A 23948-nucleotide genomic window follows, 5' to 3' on the forward strand; every position below is an offset into this window, starting at 1 on the left:
TAAAAATAAAACTTCTGGTTTCGTTTTTTCCTTTCTTTAGGATATGTGAGTGTGTGTGTGTGTGTGTGTATGAGTGTGTGTCATTTTTACTCTGTGCTAAGCTATACCTAGTCTTCTCAAGAACAGTACAGCAAATATAGTTAAGTCGGGCTCCCTCTGCTGGCCCCGTGTATGCATGGCAAGACTCCACTAGACTTACACTGCCAGGACCTATAGCAAACTTCAGTGGAAGCGGAGGGTTTGATTTCAGGAGCTCCAACAGACCACGCTTTATGACAACAACTTTTCCTCCACCATGTAGAGTAGACATAAAATATGCAATCTGGGAGATGCCCAGACGTATTAAACAAAAATAACTCTCTACCAGGCAAAGTTTAAAAAGTATAGACTTCATTAAAAAGTTAAAAAAGTTATACTTTCTACCAAATAATTTATAACATGTTACTTTTTTAAATTTTTTTTTATTTTTGACTGACACGTATCAATCGTACATACGTACAGAGTACACTGTGACTTTTCAATACATGTATGCAATGTGTAATGATCAGATCAGAGTAAAGGGCATGTCATCTCAGACATTTGTGTTAGAAACATTCAAAATCCTCTCTGCAAGTTATTTTCAAATATTCAATTAATTGTTGTCAATCATAGTTATTCTACTATGCAGGAGAATACTAGAAGTTATTAGGAATGTTCGTTTATTCAGAAATGTAAGGAACGTTAAAGAAAACATAAATTACAATTTTTACTGTTTCCCTACATTCCACTCTGCCGGTTACTCCACACATTGACTGTTGTGCTAATTTTTTTATGCTTTATATTCAAAAGAGGAACTTGAACAAAATAGTGCAATAAATTTCAATGATTGCTAACTTAAAAAATACATAGTTTGCTGTGGTATGCCTTGTAACCCAGTAATTTTGCCATATGTATACTTTTCTTTTTTTTTTTTTTTTTTAAAGAGAGAGTGATAGAGGGAGAGAGAGAGAGAGTTTTTTTAATATTTATTTTCTTTAGTTATCGGCGGACACAACATCTTTGTTTGTATGTGGTGCTGAGGATCGAACCCGGGCCGCACGCATGCCAGGCGAGCGCGCTACCGCTTGAGCCACATCCCCAGCCCTGTATACTTTTCTATTCATCAACAAATGTTTCTTGAAAACTAATATTATGTCACTTTTTAAAAGCTGTTTTTAGTTTGACACAAGAAAGCTAAAACAATAACCTATCCACTAGATATCACTAGAAGCCCTGTTCTCAGATGCTTTTGAAAATCTGTTCTGTGAATAAGTGACCTTGTCTCTATAGTCACTAATATGATGTGTAGTTCTAAGTAAAATACATCAGGGAAAGACCAACAATTCAAGAATAAAAGATTAATTTGAGCTTGGAGAAGAACTAATTAAAATACTAATTAAACCAGGTATTGTAGCACATGCCTATAAAATCCCAACTACTTGGGAGGTTGAGGCAGATGGATTGCAAGTTCAAGCCTAGTCTGGGCAACTTAGTGAAACCCTGTTTCAAAACCAAGTAAAAAGGGCTGGGAGTGCAGATCAGTGGTACAGTGCTTGTCTAGCATGTGCAAGGCCCTGGGATCAATCCCTAGTGCTGGGGTAGTAGGGCATACTAATTACAAATACAAATTTGTGCCAGGCATGGTGGCGTATGCCTATAATCCCAGTGGCTTAAGAGGCTGAGGTAGGAGGATCATGAGTTCAAAGTCAACCTCAGCAACTTAGTGAGCCCCTAAGCAACTATTTCTAAATAAAGTATAAAACAGGGCTGGGGATGTGGCTCAGTGGTTAAACATCTCTGAATTCAATCCCCTGTACCCCAAAATAAATAAACAAATGAATGAATGACTAAATAAATAAATAAATGCAAATTTGTATTTTTCTTATTCACTACTTCTCCTGAATTGGATCAAGCTCAGCGAGATAAGGAATATATGCTCAAAACAACAAAGTCTCCTAAATGTGACTAGGGCAGTAAAAAAGAACTCTTAAATTACCAAGGAGCACATACCTCTGGAAGAAAGCACTCTCTGTAGCAGTTAGAAGACCCTTCAGATATCCACCTTTGAAATGATTAATTCTGCTGCTGCAAGGGAGTTTCTTTGGTTTGAAGCAGAACCAAGGCTCTCCAGTGTAGAGATCTGTAAAGTTACACAGGGGCAGACTCCCAGGAAGACATACATTGCACTCAGTGGTTTCAGAAATCCTTCCTGAACGGAACAGGCTCTTGAAATAGACTCTGTCTGGCTTTTCTTCCTGTAGGTGCTGAAGAACTCTGATCCCTTCACTTGGGTGAACCAGAGATATGGACACTTTAACTTTGCCTGGCCAGAGCAAAGTAAAGAAAACCTTATAAAACCCATTCTTATAGTCTACTACTCTGCCCACAGCCCCTGCCTGAAGCTTGGGGGAGTGGATTTTGGCCTGCAAGTAGTCTCCACCATACTTCTTGGGCTTTCTTTGAAAATCCTGCACATGAACCAGTACCTCCAGTTGGCTTCCCACCCTGAAGAAGGCTGCGGAGTTCAAGATGACAAAGTAGCTAGAAGAAGGGTCGGTGCTCTTCACAAAGGGGACTAAGCCCACATCAGGTACCTGCCCCTGTAAGGTGGCCAGCAAGGAGTCCTCCTCCAAACGTTCCTGACGGGAGAGAGTCTGGTGTTCATAGCCACAGTAGGGATTTCGGCTAATGCCTGTAGCCTGGGATAAAACAATTTGCCCGCTGCTGTCAATGAATGTGGCTGAAACAGTCTCATGGTCCAAGTACTAAAGAGAATGACACAAAAACAGAAATCACTACTACACTAAATATCTGAATATCAGTCAAATAAATCTCTGCTTCAGTTTAAATTTGCATAAAATCAACCAAGATGACAGTGCTTTAAAAACCATAGCTCACGAGTTTTACAGGGCTGTCTTACTATCTTACTTTACAAAATAAAGTCAGTGTGAGAAATGAATTCATAGATGGGTCTCTACACTTTAGCAAATTTTACCCAGAGGAGTTCACCAGGTTCTTAGAGTGAATTATTCTTTTCCCTCAATTTTTTTTATTGGTACATTACAGTAGAACATAATGGTGGGATCTGTTCTTACATATTCGTACATGCATACTATATAATTTGGCCAATATCAATCCCCAGAACTTACCCCCTTATTGTGTACTTAAGAAAGCCCATCCTCAACAGTAATTATTTTACCAGATCCTACCCTGTTGGGGTTTTATCAAAGCCTAACCTACCTGGAAGGAGGGGGAAAAAAACAACTCCAGCCTACTAGGGAAAAATCAAGAAAACTAACAAGGTTCAAAGCCAAGGGGTATATACACTTAAAGATTGAGACCTAATGACAGTAACAGAATGCATACCCTCCCCCCACATACCTTACTACCACACCTCTAAACTCTTGTTTACTGGAATTCCTTTTATCTTGTACATTATGCCAGTTTTCCATCAAAAAACAAAATTACAAGGCAAATTAAAAGGCAAAAAACAGAGTTTGAAGACACAGAGCAAGCATCAGAACCAAATTCAGATATGGCAGAAACATTAGAATTACCAGACTGGAAATTTGAAACAACTAAGAATGTAGTTCAGCGAAGAGTGCTTGTATAACACTGTGAGGCCCTAGGTTCCATCCCCACCACCATGAAAAATAAAAATAAAAATTAACTTTAACATAAAACTATGTTGCTATGTTAATAATGCTAATGGAAAAAGTAGACCACAGGTGAACACAGATAAGCACTGAAAGCAAAGAGATGAGAATGCTAACAAAGAATCAAAAAAGAGATGCTAGAAATGAAAAATACCATAAGAGAAATGAAAAATGCCTTTGGTGGATTCATTAGTAAACTGGACACAACTAAGGAAGAAGTTCCTAAGCTTAAGGATCTTTCAATAGAAATCTCCAAAACTAAAAAAAGAAAAAAGACTGAAAGAATATAGTTGTGGGACAACTATAAAAGGTATAACATAAGCATAATGAGAGCACCAGAAGAAAAAGGAAGGAACAGAAGAAATAGCTGAAGCAATAAAGACTAAGAATTCTCCCCCAAATTAATGACAGACACCAAGCCACAGACACAGGAAGTTTGAAAAACAACACGCAGGGTAACTGCCCATAAAACTATATGTAGGCCTATCATACTTGAACTGCAGAAAATTAAAAATAAATTTCAAAATGCTAGGGGCTGAGGATGTGGCTCAAGCGGTAGCGCGCTCGCCTGGCATGCAGGAGGCCCGGGTTCGATCCTCAGCACTACATACAAAGAAAGATGTTGTGTCCGCCGAAAACTAAAAAATAAATAAAAAATTTTTAAAAAATGCTAAAGAAGCCAAAAGAAAAAAAATCATCTTAATTACAAAGAGATAAAGGTAAGAATTACACCCCAACTTCTCCTCAAAAACTAAGCAAGCAAGAATAGAGAGGAAATGAAATGTTTAAAATACTGAGAAGGAAAAAAAAATCCATGTAGAGTTCTGTAACCTGTCAAATCATCCTTCAGAGAGGCTGGGGCTGTAGCTCAGTGGTAGAGCACTTGCCTAGCATGTGTGAGCATTGAGTTGGATTCTCAGCATCTCATATAAATAAATAAATAAAGATCCATTGACAACTAAAAAAAATAAAAAATAAAAAATCATCCTTCAGTAATGAAGGGGAAATAAAGACTATTTTAGATGAACAAAAATTGAATTGAAGGAAGTTGTTGCCAGTATACTTGCCTTGGAAGAAATGTTAAAAGAGGTTCTTCAGGGAGTGGGAAAATATAGGTCAGAAACTTGAATCTATATAAAGGAAGGAAGAACATCAGAGAAGAGATAATTGAACACAAAATAAAAATGCCAGTTTTTGTTGTTGTTTTGTTTTTTGGAGGTGGGGTTTTAAAAATTGTGGCCTCAAACTCCTAGGTTCAAGCAATTCTACTGCTTCAGCCTCCAAAGGAGTTGGAACTATAGGCATGCACCCACACACCAGCCATTTTTTTCTTATTCTTAAGTGATCTCACAGAATGTTTTGTTACAGGTAATCATACTATCTATGAGGTGGTACAGTATTACTTGAAAGTGAAATCTGATTGTATATTACAAAATCTAGGACAATCACTAAAAAATTTAAGTTTAATTGATAGCTAAGAAAGGAGAGAAAACAGAATCATATAAAATGCTCAACTAAAATCACAAAAGGCAGAAAAAAAAGTGAAAGTCAAAGCAGGAACAAAGAAAAAGGACAGCAAATAGAAAACAGTAAAGATATTAAAAGATTGAATCAATACTTAAAAAATGTTTAAGGAAGAATTATACCCATTTTCTACAATCTCTTCCAGAATATAAAGATAAAGGAAATACTTGCTAACTCGTTCTATGAGGCCAGTGATCCTCTGATATAAAAACTACACAGAGACATTACAAGAAAATGACCGACCAATATCTCTCATGAATTTACATGTCTTTAAAAAAATTAGCAAATTGAATCCAACAGTGCATAAAATGGATTATACACCATGACCAAGGAAGCTCTATCTCAAGTTTGCAAGAAAATGCCTTAACAGGACTCCAGTGCTTCCTATGGAGCACAATTTATATCTCCTAAAAAACAATCCTTAATCTTCAATTTGGTCTTCCTGCTTAGACCTCTGTCTGTTGTAAGTGAAACTTCATCAAACTAAAAAACTTCTGCACAGTAAAGGAAACAACAACAGAGTAAAGAGACAATCTACAGAATGGGAAAAAATATTTTCCAACTACCTGACAAGAGATTAACTTTCAGAATATATAAGAAATTCAAACAACTGAATAGCAAAAGAGAAAATAATCTGATTTTTTTTTTAAAATGGATGAATGACATGGAAAAGGTCATTTCTAAAAAGATGATATAAAAAATGGCCAAAAAGTATATGGAAAAAAATGCCTGACATCACTAATCATCAGGGAAATGCAAATCAAAACCATAATAATGCACCTCCCTATTACCAAAAAAAGCAAATACTGGCAAGAATACAGACAGGGAAACTCTTGTACTCTGTTTGTAGGAATTTAAACTAGTTCAGCCAACATGGAAAACACAATGTAGGTTCCTTAAAGAACTAGAAATAGAACTACTTATGGCCATATGATCCATCAACATAACTAACTACTGAGTGTATAGACAAAGGGACTGAAATTAATATGCAGGAGAAATATATACATCATATGCAGCACTGTTCATAACAGCAAAGACACAGAATAAGCATAGGTATCCATCCACAGAAGGATGAATGGATAAAGGGGATGTGGCATATATACACAATGAAATATTCAGCTAGAAAAAAATAATGAAACTCTTATCATTTGCAGTAACATGGATGAGCATGGAGGATATTGTGTTAAATGAAATAAGTCAGGTACAGAAGACTAATAGCACATATTCTCACTTACATGTAGAAGCTAAAATGTTGATCTCAAAGTAGAGAACAGAATAGCAGTTATTAGAGCCTGTGAAGAGTGCAGGGAAGGAAGGGATGGGGAGGATGGACAATGGGTACAGGGGTACAATTGGACAGGAAGAATAACTTCCAATGTTATAGAGCAGAGTAAGAGAACTATGATTAACAATTAATTGAATATTTCAAAATAGCTGATGGAGGGGATTTTGAATGTTCCCAACACAAAGAAATTATGTATATCTGAGGTGACAAATATGCCAATTATCCTGACCTGATGACACATTGTATAGATGGATTGAAATGTCACACTTTACCCATAATTATGCACAATAGTATGTATCAATTTGCATCAATTAAAATTTAAAATACATATTTTTAAAGATATTTTTAGTTATTGATAGACCTTTATTTTATTCATTTATTTATATGTGGAACTGAGAATTGAACCCAGTGCCTCATGCATACTAGACAAATGCTCTACCACTGAGCTACAACTCCAGTCCAAAAACTTTTTTATTTTTTAAAAAGACTTAGTCCTTTCTACTTATATCTGTACATGCCCGTAGTCCTAGATATTCAGGAGGCTGAGGCAGAAATATCTCAAGTTTGAGGCAGCCTGGGCAACTTAGCAAGACCCTGTCTCAAAAATAGAATAAAAATAAGGCTCGGTAGATGTAGCTCAGAGATACAATGCTTCTGAGTTCAGTCCCAAGTATCTGCCTCTCCCATCTCTCTCTCTCTCTCTCTCTCTCTCTCTCTCTCTCTCTCTCTCTCTCTCTCTCTCTCTCCACACACACACACACACACAAATTGTGTTTATATATTTATATTTTTATTTTTCTCCATTTGTTGTATAACACAACGGATTTCTGATATCCCATTACTCAGAGTTATGTTACAAACTCTAATTGTGAGGAATTTTTTTTTTTTAAACTCCAGATTGGGATCAGGATGGCGGAGGGGAGTTAAGATGCACTTTACAACTTCTCCACAGTTCAAAATCAAAACAGCTAGAGAATACTCACACAGTAAGATGGATACCTGGGGCAATACACTGAGGACCAACATTAAACTAACAGAGATTTGGAGAACTCAAGAAATCATGGTTACTAGGACTATGAGAAACAGTTCAGTTCCGAACTTACGTACGTACAAGCTGCCTGGACAGGGAAAGAAGCGGGAACACCATAATAAAGAGAAAAAAAGCCAAGTATGGTGGAGTGTGCCTATAATCCTAGAGTCATGAGGGGCTGAGACAGGAGGATCACAAGTTTGAGGCCAGCCTCAGCAATTTAGTGAGGCCTTAAACCACTTAGACTCTGTCTCAAAATAAAACATAATAAAAGGCCTGGAGGTGTGGTTCAGCAGTAAAGCAACCCTGGGTTCAATCCTCAGCACAGAGAGAGAGAGAGAGAGAGAGAGAGAGAGAGAGAATGAGCAAACACGTGCGCACTGATAAGATCATTTTCAAAACAGCAGAACTTAGTGGACACAGAAATTGCTGGTGCAAGAGAAGTGTTTTGTTTTGCTCAGTTTTTAAGTGGAATACCATGACTGGTAGCCACTTTGTGAAGGTTACACCTTAGCTGGCAGTGCCAGGAAAGTTATCATCCAGCATCTTCTCACTCCTGGAAACTGCGGCAAATGTGATATGAGAGAACAGCTCTGAATTATACAGTGAGAACTCAGTGACTAAGGGCTGTGAAACTACTACCGGTAGCCAAGGGAGCTGAGAGGAGAGCAGTGTACTTCTTGCCCAGACTCTCAGCACTCAGAGCAAACCAAAGACCCCTGGCTACACATACCAGCCTACCAGGTGGAAGATGTTATGGGCCAGGCTATATGGGTAATGACCAAAATTTTACCCTGAGACTTCATATCATGTAAGAAATGCTTCTTCCATGGGAAAGCCCCACCTCTGTACCCATTAATAGTTACATAGCATAGCACACTTGGAAACACAAAATAGCAATTCTTACACAATGTATAATTATTCTCTTTGCTTTCCATGTTTCTTGGGCAATGTACCTTGTCAGAGATTGATTGTCTAGACGTTAGTAACCATTCTCTAACTTGTACTCAACTAGGGTCATTTTGACCCCCTTCCCTTCTGCTTGCTTGCTGCTATGCCAACCTGGAAAGTCCTGTGGGAAGTACCAGTGTACCCACTGCATTGTCTCACTAACTGCCCAATTCAGCTTCTGTACCTGCTTGCTTGTAGCTACGTAAACCCAGGTGTGATTTTTGCCTTTAAATATCCTAAAATGCTCAGGCTCAGGGTGTTCCTTGCAGAGACACTTATGGGTCCTGTGAGGGGCAGTTGCCAGCTGGACGGCTAAATAAAGACTCTTCGATTTGGACAAAACTGGGACTTGGTGTGCTTTCTGAGTGACCTGCCTCACAACATTTGGAGGCCCCAGCAAGATCTACTTTTCTCACATCCCGGAGATGGCTCAGGATCAACAAGGGAGGTGCAGTGGTGAAGAGATCCCCTAGGGGAAGGCCTCTGAGAGACAGCCCTGGGACATCCCTCCACCAGCCCCCACCCACCTAAAACTACCAAGAGTCATCTGTATTTCCTGGGGAAGGTAAGTCTGGTCTGTGTGGATCCATGTCTGGAGAGGCTTGGGGAAAGCTTCACACAACATTATTTCCTACAGTCCAGGGCTTGGTCCTCTGGTCTGAGTCTGGTTTTCCTTGGTCCTCTGTCTGGTCTGGTTTTTACTCAATCCTCTGGTCTGAGTCTGGTCTTCTATCAGTTAAATTTGTCTTTGGCGCCTTACCTGTTGTGTTTTATTGTTTGTCTTGTTTGTTGTTTGTTATTCTGTGTCCCCTTTGTGTTTTGTGTTAATTTCTATGTCAGTTTGTTTCTAATGTTAAAAAATGGTTTAAAAGGTTTTTACTGTACTCACTAAAGCTTGTGTTAAAATGTAAATGGCTGCCAACAGGATTTTTTTTAAATGTCAAAAGTAAAAGCTAAAGGTAAAGAAGCATTCTAGAGATTGCCTTCATTTAGGAACTGGGCCAGGTGGCCAACAGGGTAGATCATGTCAGTTCCTATAGAAGGCAGATTAGGGATTAAAGTATTTTATACAATTATTACTTCTATATTGTATAACAAAAAGCATAATCTTGTCTAGGAAATTTGGCTTTTGTCTCTCAGTATTTGCAAGCATGAATAACTCCCAACTACTAAAAATGATCCAAAGATTTTCCAATGTCTAAATCAGGCTAAAATTTGGTGGCCACTATCCAAGAAACCAGAAAAAACATTTTAGAATGGGACCCCGACCTGGGGGGACAAATATTAATGGGCTGATATAAACCAAAGTTTGACCTATATGTTAAAATGACAAAAACTTCTCAAAATATTAATTACATTGTGTCTGATAAGTTTCATTCTCTAAAGCAACTAATCTTGGAGAAATTAAGGTTTGTATATCTGTGGTTAAACAGCAACTGTTATTGAGTATTTTCTACATTACAGAGTCCAGATTTTTCTTTAAAAGCTAAACTTGGTTAATATAAAAACATCAATGGAATTGTGGTACATTACTCTTCTTTACATATTAAAAATGTGTTCATATCTTTCAGTTTTACAAGACTTTAACGTAAAAGGTTAAAGGAGGCATTTTATCAGGCTGGTATTCTCCAAACTGAAGTTTTCTGTAATGGTAATTTTAAACGTATAAGGATAACAGATTTTATTGGGGATTTATTTACATCATTTGATGTTTTGTAACAAAACCTTATGTTACCCATTATACTGGGATACAAAAATTGAAAGATATTTTAAAAGATAATGAGAGGGGCTGGGGACATAGCTCAGTTGGTGGAGTGTTTGCCTCACATGCACAATGCCCTGGGTTCAATCCTCAGCACCACCAAAAAAAAAAAAAGATAATGAGAACCTGATCTTTTAAACGTTAATATTGTAAAACATTTTGCCACTTTTCCATACAAAAGGAAAGTTCTGAGCTCTCGGCCTTTCCTTGATTCACATTTTAGTTGTAATATCACATTTGAGTTAGCGAATATTCATACAGACTCAGACAACAATATATGCAAACTTTATAAAATGATATCTAAAAAGATCAGTTTCAGAACTAGAACATTTACCTAAGATTTGTGAAGAGCCCTGCCATACCTGAGATAAGCCCCCCACCTTACAGCATGTCAGATGATTCAAAGTAGGCCAGATTCGGCTCATTTAAAAACACCCCTGAAAGCACCTCTTCTGAGAATGCAGACGCAGAAGTCTGTTCAGTGAGTGAACCTACTGTAAAGCTTTCAGAACAAACTGATGGACATGGAGAAGGGTGGGGTGAGATGTGTTAAAAGTACCAAGCACAGACTTTCCCCCCTTGAGTATGCAGAGACACTGCCTACACCAGGGTAGATTCTGATCTCTGGGCTGCACAAACCCCAGGACCATCACATTTGTGCTACCAGAGAAATCTCCAGCCTCTGGGCCTAACATGGAGCCAATAAGAAGACTAGGACAGAGTCCTAGACATGGAAAGAAATAAATTAGGCACAATGCCCCATCCCAGCACAGAGACTGTGGACTCAGTTGGGACCTCCACACTCAGGAACTCTCTGAGGTAATTTTCAGTGGCATGAACACTTGAAACATCTCCAATACCTCAGAAACGACAAATCTAAAAGTCCTAGGGAAAAGTCTCTTCACCTTACCTACCTACACAAGGAAAAAACAAAATTTGTTTTTTTGTGGTTCTGGGGATTGAACCCAGGGCCTTGTGCATGCAAGGCAAGTATTCTACCAACTGAGCTATATCCTCAGCCCGCAAGGAGAAAATTTGGTCTTGTCAATTGTAATTTTTTATTTTGCTTGCATGGTTTTCTGTGGTGGTTAATTAAACCCTGGAAAATTCTGCCATTGAACTGCATCTTATTCCTTTTTATTTTTATCTCTTACTTTCAAGACGGAGTCTCAGAAGGAGGTCCAAGCTAACCTTGAATTTGCTGTCCTTCTGCCTCAGACACCTAAGTGGCTGGAATTGTATTTTATTTAGAGACAGGGTCTCACTGAGTTGCTTAATGCCTCACTGTGGCTGAGACTGGCTTTGAACTCATGATCCTCCTGTTTCAGCCTCCCGAGTTGGTAGAATTAAAGGCATGCACCACAGCACCCAGCTCAATCTATAATTCTTGATTGCCTAATTCTTCAGGCTTTCCTATACTATTACTCCTCATTTCCTCCCTTGGTTAGAAGAGTTGTCGAAAACATTTTTTATTAGTTTTCATAATATATTAGTTTATGGCTTGCTGTCAAGCTATTGCTATTATTGGTGGTTATTATCTCTTCTCAAAGTAGTGCACAGTTTGAGCACTTTGAGCAGTTAATTCAGTGCTTTGATGTTGAGAAAAACTTTCAACATAGAGAACACCATAATAAGAAGGCAGCTCACTAAAAATACCTTCATACAACAATGGAAGCGCACCATCCTGACAGATGTGCAAATCTCAGCATAAAAACATAGGAAACTTGAGAAAACAATAAGATGCCTCTAAAATATGTAACTCCCCAATAACTGAATCCATGGACACCAAAGTGGAAAAAATGTTGGAAAAAGAATTTTAAAAGCTAATTGTTGGGCTGAGGTTGTAGCTTAGTAGAGCACTTGCCTCGCACTTGGTTCGATCCTCAGCACCACATAAAAAAATAAACAAATAAAAATAAAGAGATTGTGTCCATCAACAACTAAGAAAAATATTTTTTAAAAAGCTAATTGCTAAATTGATCAATGAATGAAAAGAACAAAGAAAGGAACTAAACGACAATACAGGATATGAAACAACACTTCAAGAAAGAGAGACTGTGAAAAAAAAAAAAAAATCAAATGAAAGGCCCAATATGTCAAAAAACTTAGGTGAAAGTCTAATAGACCAGTTCAAGTAGAAGATAGAATTTAAGGGCCTGAAGAAAAGGAGGACAAACTGGAATATTCAGAAAGTAATAAAGAAAAAATAAGAAAGTATGATCAGAATGTACAAGAACTCTGGAACAACATGAAGAGAGCCAACTTAAGATTCCTAGGCATCAAAAAGGAAACAGAGATACAGACTAATGGCACGATTGACTTAAATGGTGAAATACTGGCAGGAAATTTCCCAAACCCTGGAATAAGATGGAATTCAATCAGTATTCAATCAACCATTTAGAACAGCAAATAGGAAGACCAGAAAAGCCTCTTTCCATGGCACATTATTGCTAGAATGCCAAAAATCCAGAACAAAGAAATAATTTTGAAAACTGTAAGAGAGAAACACCAAGTCATTTATAAAGACAAACCAATCAGAATAACAGATATCTCAGCAGAAACCCTAAGAGCCAGGAGAGCTTTCAATTCTGAAAGAAAATGACTACCAACCTAGATTGCTACATCCAACAAAGCTATCCTTCAGAATCAAAACAGAAATAAAAACTTTCCAAGCTAAGCATAAACTTAGCTTGGAACTGCAGAAGATAAAGGAATCATACAGAAGAAAATGAAAGCAAGCAAGAGAACTCAGGAAAGACTAAATCTCATTGGAAGATTAGACAAGCAAATGAGAACTAGGATCAAATCAAACATAGAAATAAAACAAAATGACAAGAAATAATGTATACTTTTCTATAATTATACTGAATGTAAAGGTCTCAGTTATCTATTTAAAAGGCTGAATTAAAAACAAGACAAGCCTGGGCACACCTATGAGAGTCTGAGGCAGGAGGATCACGAGTTCAAAGCCAGCCTCAGCAAAGACAAGGTAATTAGCAACTCAGTGAGACCCTGTCTCTAAATAAAATACAAAAAATAGGGCTGGTGGGCTGGGGTTTTAGCTCGGTGGTGGAACACTTGCCTTGCACATGTGAGGCACTGGGTTCGATTATCAGCACCACAAAAAAGTAATAAAATAAAGGAAAAAAAAATAGGGCTGGTGATGTGGCTTAATGGTTGAATGCCCCTGAGTTCAATCCCTGGTACCCCTCCCTCCCAAAAAAAAAAATCAAGACACAATTATATTCTGCCTATAACAAACAAATCTTATTGACAAAGACATTCACAAAAAAACTGAAAGAACATAAAATAATCTATGCAAATACAGCAGGAATATCTACTTTCAGATCCAACAATGAACCTTAAGCCAAAATTACTTAAGAGATACAAAGAAGGTCCCTGCATGTTGGTAAAGAAGCAACCCAATAAGATAAAACTACTGCAAATATGTATGCCCAAATGTTGGCACACCTAAATTCTATTCAACATAAAGGCTCAGATAGGCCCCAATATAATAACAATGGGTGCTTTCAATACACCTAATAGGTTATCCAGACAAAATCAACAAAGGTGATACAAAGTTAAAATATACAATAGATCAAGTGGATTTAACAGACACCTACAGAATATTTCAACCAATACCTAAATATATTTTTTCAGGTGCTCATGGAACTTTCTCCAAAATAGATCAGATTTTAGGCCCTGAAGCAAGACTTCAAAAATACAAAAAAGTTCAGATAATTCCTTGGATCTTATTAGAAAATTCCTTGGAATGAAATTAGGAATCAACAACAATAACAAAATCACAAAACTAAAACATATAAAGACTGAATAATACAAACTTAATGTTGAGTGGATCACCAAAGAAATGAGGGGAGAAATGTAAAAATTCTTATAACCCAACAAGAATAGAAATACAACACACCCAGTAAATGGATGGCGCTGGAGAAGATAATGCTAAGTGAAGTTAGCCAATCCCAAAAAAACCAAATGCCAAATGTTTTGTCTGATATAAGGAGTCTGACTCATAGTGGGGTAGGGAGGGGAAGCATGGGAGGAATAGAGGAAGTCTAGTTAGGGTTGAGGGGTGGGAGGGGAAGGGAAGGGGCAAGGATGGTGGAATGTGATGGACATCATTATCCAAAGTACATGTATGAAGACATGAATTGGTGTGAACATACTTTATATACAAACAGAGATATAAAAATATGTGCTCCATATGTGTAATATATATCATTCCGCTATCATGTATTCAAAAAATAATATCAATCAAAAATAAATAAATAAATATGGGCATGAAGAAAAAAATAAAAGAAAGAAAGGGAGGGAACAATACCAGAGTAATCTTATGAAGCCAGTATCAACATAAACACAAAATCACATAAGGACATCTTAAGGTAAGAAAATTACAGACCAGTATATTTGATGGACATAGACGAAAAAAATCCTTAATAAATTATTAGCCAATTGAATTAAAAACCGCTATGATCAAGTTGGCTTCATTCCTGGGATGCAAGGATGGTTCAATTATATGCAAATCAATAAATGTAAATAAATTACATAATTACAACCAAGGACAAAAATCACATGATTATTTAAATAGACAGACAAAAAGTCTGTGAAAACATTCATCAGTCCTTCATGATTGAAAAAAAAAAAAAAAACCCTGAAGAAACTTGGGATAGAAAGAACTTGCTTCAACATCATAAATACTACTACATATATCAAACCCAAAGCTAACATTTTACTGAATGGGTAAAAACTGAAAGCATTTCTCCTAAAATCAGTACAAGACAAGGATGTCCACTATCATCACTCAAACACAGTATAGTATTGAAGTTTTAGCAACATGCAAGTATCAACAGCTCTTCTATATACCAATAATGAAGCCACTGAGAAAGAAACCAGGAAAACAATTCTATTCATAATAAAATACTTGTAAGAAATCTAATGAAAGAGGTGAAGCATCTCTACTAGAAAAAATACAATACACTGATAAAAGAAATTGAAAAAGTCACCAGAAAATGAAAAAAACATCTCCCATGTTCATGGAGAGAAAGAATTCATATTGTTAAAAGGTCCATATTACCAAAAGCAACCTACAGATTCCATGCAATCTCCATCAAAATACCAATGACATACTTCTCAGAACTAGAAAAGGCAATTCTAAAATTAATATGCAAGAACAAAAGATTCAGAATAGCCAAAGAAGGGGCTGGGGTTGTGACTCAGCAGTAGAGCGCTCGCCTAGCGCGTGCAAGGCCCTGGGTTCGAGCCTCAGCACCACATAAAAATAAATAATTAAAACAAAGATATTGTGTCTAAATACAACTAAGAAATAAATATTAAAAAAAAAAAAGAATAGCCAAAGAAATCCCAAGCAAAAAGAACAATGCCAGAAGCATCACAATATGCAACTTCAAATTATATTACAAAGCTATAGTAACAAAAACAGCCTAGTACTAGCATAAAAACAGACACAGGAAACAATGGAAAAGAATAGAAGATACAGAGAATACCACACACAGCCAAAGTCATATGAGTCTTGACAAAGTTGCCAAAAACATACAATGGAAAAAAGACAGCCTCCTTAACAAGTGGTGTTGGGAAAACTAGTCATTCATATGTAGAAGAATGAAATCATACCTCTTTCTCTCACCCTGAACAAAAGTCAACTCAAAATGGATCGTACACCTAAATATAAGACCCCAAACTTGGCAACTATTAGAAGAAAAATAGATGAACCACTTCAACATACAGGCACAGGCAATGACTTCCTGAAGAAACCCCTATAGCTAAGGAAATAAAAGATGGCAGCAAATTAAAAAGTTTTTGCACAACAATGGAAACAGCAGAGCAAAGAGACTGAATGGGCAAAAATCTTTGCAGCTACTCTTCCAACACAGCATTAATACCCAGATTATATGAACTCAAAAAACTCAACACTAAAAAACAAAACAAAAAACCAAACCAATAAGTGGACAATTGAACTGAACAGACACTTCTCAAAAAAAGTACAAATAGCCAAAAATTATATTTTTAAAATTCAACATCTTTAGCCATAAGTAAAAAGACAAACAAAATTACACTGAACTCCCAATTCACTCCAGTTAGAATGGCAATTCTCAGGAAGACAAATAGCAATAAATGCTGGCAAAGATGGAGGGGAAAAAGCAGCTCTTCCACACTATTGGTGAGAATGTAAATAATACTACAGCCATGATGGGATTCACCTGAAGGCTCCTCAAAAAAACTAAACCTAGAACTGCCATATAATCCAGCTACATACTTAAGAGATACATGCAGAAAACTCGTGTTTTCACAGCATAACTCAAAATAGCCAAGTTACAGAATCAGTCTAGGTGTCCATTAACAGAAGAATGGATAAAAGAAAATGTGAGAGACATACACTATGGGGTTTTATTCAGTCATAAAGAACAAAATTATTTCATGTTTGTATAAATATGTCAAAATAAACTCTACTATCATGTGTAACTAAAAAGAACAACAAAAGAATAAAATTATGTCATTTGTAGAAGAAGGTATGGAACTATAGATCATAATTTTCAGTGATAGAAGTCAAACTCAGAGAAAAAAGTATTATATATATATATATATTTTTTTTTTTCTCATATGTGGAAGCTAGAGGGGAAAAAAGTAACTCTATGATAGTAGAAGGTATCCATTAGGATAGGGGAAAAAGGATCAAGGGGAAGTAGAAGGGGAGCATGGGGCAGGTATTGGGCAATTTTGTTTTAGGGTATGTACAAACATTCCATAATTAAACCTACCATTCTTATAATTAATATTCAACCAATAAAAAAGTGAAAACATTTGATAGAGAGAAAATCCTAAAAGCTTCCAGAAAGAAAAACAATGTTACCAATTTTTAAAAATTAGACCAGCATTAGACTTGTCTTCTACAACACTAGAAGACAATGAAAACAAAGTTATCATGATTCTGAGGAAAAAGGACATTGCATACAGTCCAAATCTGTATTATAAAATACAAATAACAATTATACATAAGGGCAAAATAAGGGCAGTTTCAGACATGTAAGATTATTTTCCATGTGTCCTTTCAGGAAAAAAAAAATGATGGATTTAATCCAGTAAAACAGAAAAATCCAAGAACATAAAAGGCCTGAGTAGTAACATTTTACACTTACATGCATCTATTTTCATTTGAAAGGATCTCATTAGAAGCCTCATTTTAAAGGAGTATTTGTTCATTTATACAGTGGCACAGGGAAAGACAAAACTGACTGAAAAATTCCCCTTACCAACTTACTATCTTTGAGGAAATATTCTAGTCCCATCAAAAGCCCTAATATGCAGTATAATACATATCTAAAATATTAATAAATAAGACAAAAAGAAAGCTGGAGGCTATGCTCAATGAGAGTAATGAAAGACAGCAAGACTCCCTGCAATATTTTGTTAGACGCTGCTACATACACCTTCTTCTCATATTATATGATGCTCCTAACTAAAATAAAGCCTGGGGATGGGGTTGTGGCTCAGAGGTAGAGCGTTTGCCTAGCATGCATGGGGCACTGGGTTTGATCTTCAGCACCACATAAAAATAAAATAAAGATATTGTGTATATCTATAACTAAAAAAAAATAAATATTTTTTAAAATAAATAAATAAATAAAATGAAGCCTGTATTTTTTCAGAAAATGATCAGACACTCTAATCACAAGAAGAGTTGGAGCAAGGGATGTAGAACAGATTAAGAAATGGAAACTTCCAAGGCTCTGAAAAAACTTTTCTACATCACCCAAAGCTTCTTTATAAATTATCATTGCAATAATAAACTGAACAGTTTAAAATTTATTATAATATTCTCATCCTGGTCAAGATGACCTCTTTAGTCAAGGTTAAAATGCTTTATCTTACTCCACTAAAAGACCCATTTATTATTTTCAATTTCAGAACTGTTGTTATTATTGCCACCTCCCTTGTCCATTATTATTCAAGGCTGTGTTCATTCAGATAATTAGATCTTTTAACTAGCATTCAATCCAGAAGTTTCTGAGAACTACATCAGTACTAAAGGGGAATTTTCCAACATTCCTTCCTGACTGCAAAACATTAATTATGTGGGACTCTGACCTACCCTCTGAAGTCTCTCTCTCCCTCTTTACCTTCCTTCTCATCCACCCAAGACTTACACAACTATATTTTTTCTCCATTCTTATTCTCAGGTCATTAGATATAGTGGAAATAAGCACACACACAAAGTCAATGCAGGTGAGTACCATACACTCTTAAAGTCTTAAAATTTATTTTCCCTTTGTAGCCCTAGAAAGCCAGCTCCATCTCCCAACCCTTTCTTTCAAGTTCCAATACAAACCACTTGGGCTCCACCCTCCTTCCACCTTCAACCTGCTCCACAAGCAGGAATTCCCTTGATGTCCTACTCTGCAAATGCATCTGTCATGTCATCTTTCTCTCTTAGGTTGAAGGAAGGAATGTGGCTCCTCCTACATAATTAGTAATAAAATAACAAGAATACTCACAAGGTACTTGCATTCCTTGTTCTATATCTGGGTATATGCTCTATCTGTGCTCTAGATCCCATCCTTTCCTCTTCCTCTCCAGCTCTTGTATTATTTCTTGACTCTCAAATTCAAGTCCCTCAGATTTCCACTTCCTACCAGGATACAGAAACAGTGTCCAAATTTATCCTCCCATCTGAAATAACTTTTCTTAAAAAGACCAAAATAAATGAAATGATGGTTGCCTAAGAGGCAGTAAAGAAACAGTTAACCGTGTGATTGCCGTTTGCATATTGCCTTTAGAGAGTTTCCAGGATGCAGAACATGAGGGGAACCCTGGTGCGGCCTGGTGAACTAAGTAAGTCAGAGATGGAGCTGAATCTTAACAAGACCAAGCGATCAAAATTTATGGGACAAAGTAAAAGCTACACAAAGAAGTTCAAGATCTAAAAAAGATCCCACTTGAATATTCAGCAAAGTACTGATAAGTATATTTAAGGAAACTCCTAGAGGTTGTGGAAAGAACCCACAAAAAATATAAGGGAGAACAGAACCTTAGATCATACCAGGCCAGAATAGAACTTGTTCCCATAAGCCAGACTAGAAAACCTCAGCATTCAAATGATATGAATAGAGTACTCAGCAAAGTTTTAAATCAGTAGTGAAGAAGAATTACTCTTAAATACTGATCTGGTCCCAAATAACAAATCCTAAAATCAAGAACCAAAAAGATCAAACTAAGGGTAGGAGATACAGTTCACCAGCAGAGTACATGCTCAGCATGTGCAAGGCCCTGAGACAGATGCCCAGCACCACCAAAACAAAAAGAAAAAAGGAAAAAAGAGCAACAAGCTATTCCCAAATAAGTTATAGTACCCCAGAATGAAGCTCAAGATTATTTATAGAAGTACCAAAAATACTCACCATTCAACTAGATCTGAAATCCAACCAAAATATGAAGAAGAAAATATAACCTATAAGGAAGTGAAAATCAATCAAATGAAATCAGCTCACAGCTGACAAAAATATTACTAGGACAAAGACATTAAATGAGTTATTATAGCCATATCCTATGTATTTAAAAAAAAAAGAGGAAAGATTGAATACTACATAGAGATGAATAAATACAAAATATTAAGGGAAATAAGGCAGGGATTGGGGTATAGATCAGTGGTACAACTTCAGGTGCATGAGGCCCTGGGTTCAATCCTCAGCACCACAGGAAACAGAGAGATAGGAGAAGAGAAATAAATCCTCTGGGATGAAAAATACACTGAATGGGATTAATAGTAGATTAGACATTTCAGAAGAAAATTCAGTGAACTTAAAGAAAAAGCCCCAGCCCAAGTTTTTTTCTTGAAGCTATTACAAATGTGAATGTTTTCCTAATTTCTTTATTAGCAAGTTCATTCTTGCTGTACTGATTTTTGGATGTTAATTTTGCTTTCCTCTACCTTGCTAAATTTGTTTAACAGTTCCAAGGATTTTTTGGTGGAGTCTTTAGGGTTTTCTAAGTATGGAATCAGTTAGATTCTATACTAAAACAAACAGGGATAATTTGATTTCTTCCTTTCCTATTTTATCCATTTTATTTATTTCTCCTGCCTGATAACTGTTATCTAAAATTTCAAGTACTATTCAGAATAAGAGTGGTGAAAGAGGACACCCTTTTCTTGCACCTGATTTTGGAATAAATGCTTCCAGCTTTTCCCATCAGCATGATGTATAATGTTGGCTATGGGTCTGTCATACAAACACACATAGCTTTTATGATGCTGAAATATCATCCTTATCTACCTAGTTCCTTCGGAACTTTTATCATGAAAGGATGTTGAATTTTTCATCAAAGGCTTTTTCTGCATCTACTAACACGATATTGCAAATTTTGTCCTTGATTCTATTTACTGCCACATCATTGTGTTAAGTCATTTATTGTTGGACCAAAATACCTGACAAGAACACTTAGAGGAGGAAGACTTTATTTTGGGCTCATAATTTCAGAGGTCTCAAGCCGACAGTCAGCCAACTCCATTGCTCTGTGACTGAGGTGAGAAAGAAGATCCTGGCAGAAAGGCAAGGAGAAGGAAAGCACAGAGAGAATAGGAGGAGTCAGAGACAAAACATAAAATCCCCAAGGCATGTTCCTTGTGACCCTCTTCCTCCAGTCACATGCCACCTGCCTCCAATTACCAACCAGCAATACATTCAAATTATTAATCCTATCAAGTGCACTAATGTACTGATTAGGTTACAGCTCTCATAATCTAATTATTTTACCTTTGAAAATTCCTGCCAGGTCTCACACATGAATTTTTGGGGGATACCTCATATCCAAACCACAACATTCCACCTCTGACCCCCTAAAATTCATATCTAGATCAAAATGCAAAATTCCTTTAGTCCATCTCTAAGAGCCCCCAAAGTCTCAACAGTTTCAGCATTGCCCAAAAGTCTAAGTCCAAAGTCTCCTCTGAGTCTCAAGACAAACTCTTAGCTGTGCTGCCCTGTAAAAATCAGAAGTAAGTTATATATATGTGATATACAATGACACAAAGTAAACAGTCCCTTTTCAAAAGGGAGGAATAGGGGCATAAAAAGAAAAGTCTTATAATTTTACACCCTTGAGTCTGCAAAGGTTAAGATCTAGACAATTCCTAAATCCTAAAATGCCCTCACGATATCGTTCCCATTGTTTAGATGCAAAGTACAAGGATTCTTTAATAGCACTAATCTCTTCAGCAACTACACCTTCTGTGGCTCCAACTTTACACAAGCTTCTTTTCTGGCCAAATTCCAAGTTTTTCAAATCCGTCCACTCCCTTTTTAGCTCCCAATTCTCACTATAAACCTAACTAAAAGCAGCCAGCAATACCCATGCCACTGCCTAAATGCTGTGCTACCATAAAATTTTCCCTGTCAAATAAATTAGCCTATCACCTTTATTCGCCCTCACACAAAGTCTCAGAACATGGGCAAAATGCAGACAAGTTCTTCACCAGACTGTAACAAAGATGGCCCCTACTCCCATTACAGCCATAGCAATTCCTTGCTACTGTCCAAGTTTCAATGGTATGTGGACCATACCAGGCAGGCACATGCTTACTTCCAAGTCCTAAGTCTACATGCCTGGTTGTGCGGCCAATATCTGGCCTACAGCAGCCCTTCTCACCAACTAAACTTCATTAATATGTGGGTTACACCAAGCAATGTACATTCAGCATGGATGTCTCTAGTCTGTGCACTTGGGGTGTGGCAAATGTTCAACTCATAGGATAGCCCTAAAATGCCTTCCCAAGTGTATGGTGGGGATCAGAACACCAAGTTCCATGCTGGGGGCAGGGTAGGGGGAACGACACATAGGAACCCCCAGATTTTCTATTCTCAGTCTCAATGTCCTCAGACCTGGTCTCCATGTGAAACCATAAATGACTGACTGGGTCTTGCTTCTCACAGAGGGCAAGAGCACAGACTGCTATGCTCCCAACTCCCCTGTTTATTACCCACATTCCCCACTGCTGAAATCTCTCAGAGGGTGTCAGATACTCTCCCAAGCCACAACTGTTTCATGTGGCTATCTTCCACACAATGTGGCAAGGTATCCAAAGGGACCCTGAATTGTGACTGTTCCATGTTTTTTGATCCCTAGTTTAGTCATTAACACTTGATCCCCTTTCTCAAGATGGTTCCTGGCTGTAGCACTCTTGAGAAATGCAATGAATTTTTTCTCTGAGGCCAGTTTTTGTGCAAGAGGAGTCACTTAAAGACCAAATCCCCAATCTAGGTTTAACCCATTAAATCCCAAGTTTTCAATTCTGTGAATATTTCACTGAAATTGACATAGTTACATTAATATAGGTTGAAAATCATAACCTAGAGTTTTTATACATAATTCATCATTAATACTATCACTAATCATTCAACTATTACTTTTCTCAAAAGAATAAAACTCTAAAAACACATTTATTTCAAAGTTACCACAAACTGTTGCTCAATTTCAATTGTACAGGTATTGCATAAATGGGACAGACAGGATTAAAGTTTATAAGAACCATGAAAGTCACCTGCAACTGCATGCTAATATGCTGCTATTATTGGGGTTCTTTGCTTTCTTTGGCTTACCTTATGCTTGAAGAATCTGACCTGACATCATCTTTGAATCCTATATGCCAATCTCTGATGATGCCCATGATGCCCAGGGAAAGAAAGCACAGCAAACCTTAAAAGTACAACTACTCTCCTAAGATCATCCAACTTTTAGATGATTATTCAAAATGCTTCAATGTTGGAGCAGATAATAAAGGCACTAGAGATGCAGCGGATTTGCATGTCTCTCCACAGGAAATCTGCTTAGGGGCAAGAATACCATTATGCTCAAGGCCACCTAAGGGCAGCTGGAAAACCATCTGGTTCTGGAGAAACTATTGCTTCAATATGAATTAACATAGGCTTTGCATTCACAAAGGAGGACCTCACCAAAATCAGAAATATGCTATTGTCCAACAAGGTGTCAGCTATCACCTGTGCTGTTGCCATTGCCCATGTAATGTCACTAGTCTGGGGCCATAAGATCTCTGTCTTAGCTTGGGCTGCTTTAGCAAAATACCATAGAATAGGTGGTTTAAACAGACATTTATTTTCTCATAGTACTAAAAAATGAAAGTCTAAAATAGGGGTACAAGCATGGTCGAGTTCTAGTGAGGTTCTTCTTCCTGGATTGCAGACAGCCACTGTGTGTTCATACGTCTTTTCTTTATAAGGACATTAATTCCCTCATAAGGGCTCCACCCTCACAATAAATTTTAAATCTAATTATCTACCAAAAGGACTCATCAAATTGAGATTTATAGCTTCAACACATGAATTTGGCAGGGGACACAAACAATCTCCTTCTTTCAGGATTAAAGCATTACCACTAAAATCTCCACAGATACCACTGAAATCCTGAGTGACAGACAGCTGATTTAAGAGTTTGTAGCCAGCAAAGCCACAAATCTCCCTCTTCTCCTTTGGTCTACAAAGGAGACAAGAACAATGGCAATATCTACAAACCCAAAGAGTTTGAACAGAAGAAACTACATTATCATTTCCTGGAGGGTATGTACAGCTTTGCCAGTGTATGTCTACATACTGATTACCTATGACATCAGTACCCTACTCAATCATCAGTAAGTACAAGCGAGTCCTGGCTTTCTCTAAAGAGACTGATTACATCTTTCCA

At 37.1% G+C, this 23948-nt stretch overlaps 1 protein-coding gene across 3 annotated transcripts in view; it reads right to left on the reverse strand.

Moving 5' to 3' along the window:
• Positions 1-23948, reverse strand: part of Nxpe3 (neurexophilin and PC-esterase domain family member 3) — a 66307-nt gene that overhangs the window by 13941 nt on the left and 28418 nt on the right. For 2 of the 3 annotated variants that reach the window (XM_071615390.1, XM_027943283.2), the window contains exon 5: positions 2029-2783. In XM_071615390.1, coding sequence (XP_071471491.1) covers positions 2029-2783 — 755 coding nt within the window. Of the gene's footprint in view, positions 1-2028; positions 2784-19654; positions 19677-23948 lie in introns of those variants that run through there. The other variant, XM_071615391.1, reaches the window with a different exon arrangement.

The sequence above is a fragment of the Marmota flaviventris genome, chromosome 8 (assembly GCF_047511675.1).
Source record: "Marmota flaviventris isolate mMarFla1 chromosome 8, mMarFla1.hap1, whole genome shotgun sequence".
Taxonomy (NCBI): Eukaryota; Metazoa; Chordata; class Mammalia; order Rodentia; family Sciuridae; genus Marmota; species Marmota flaviventris.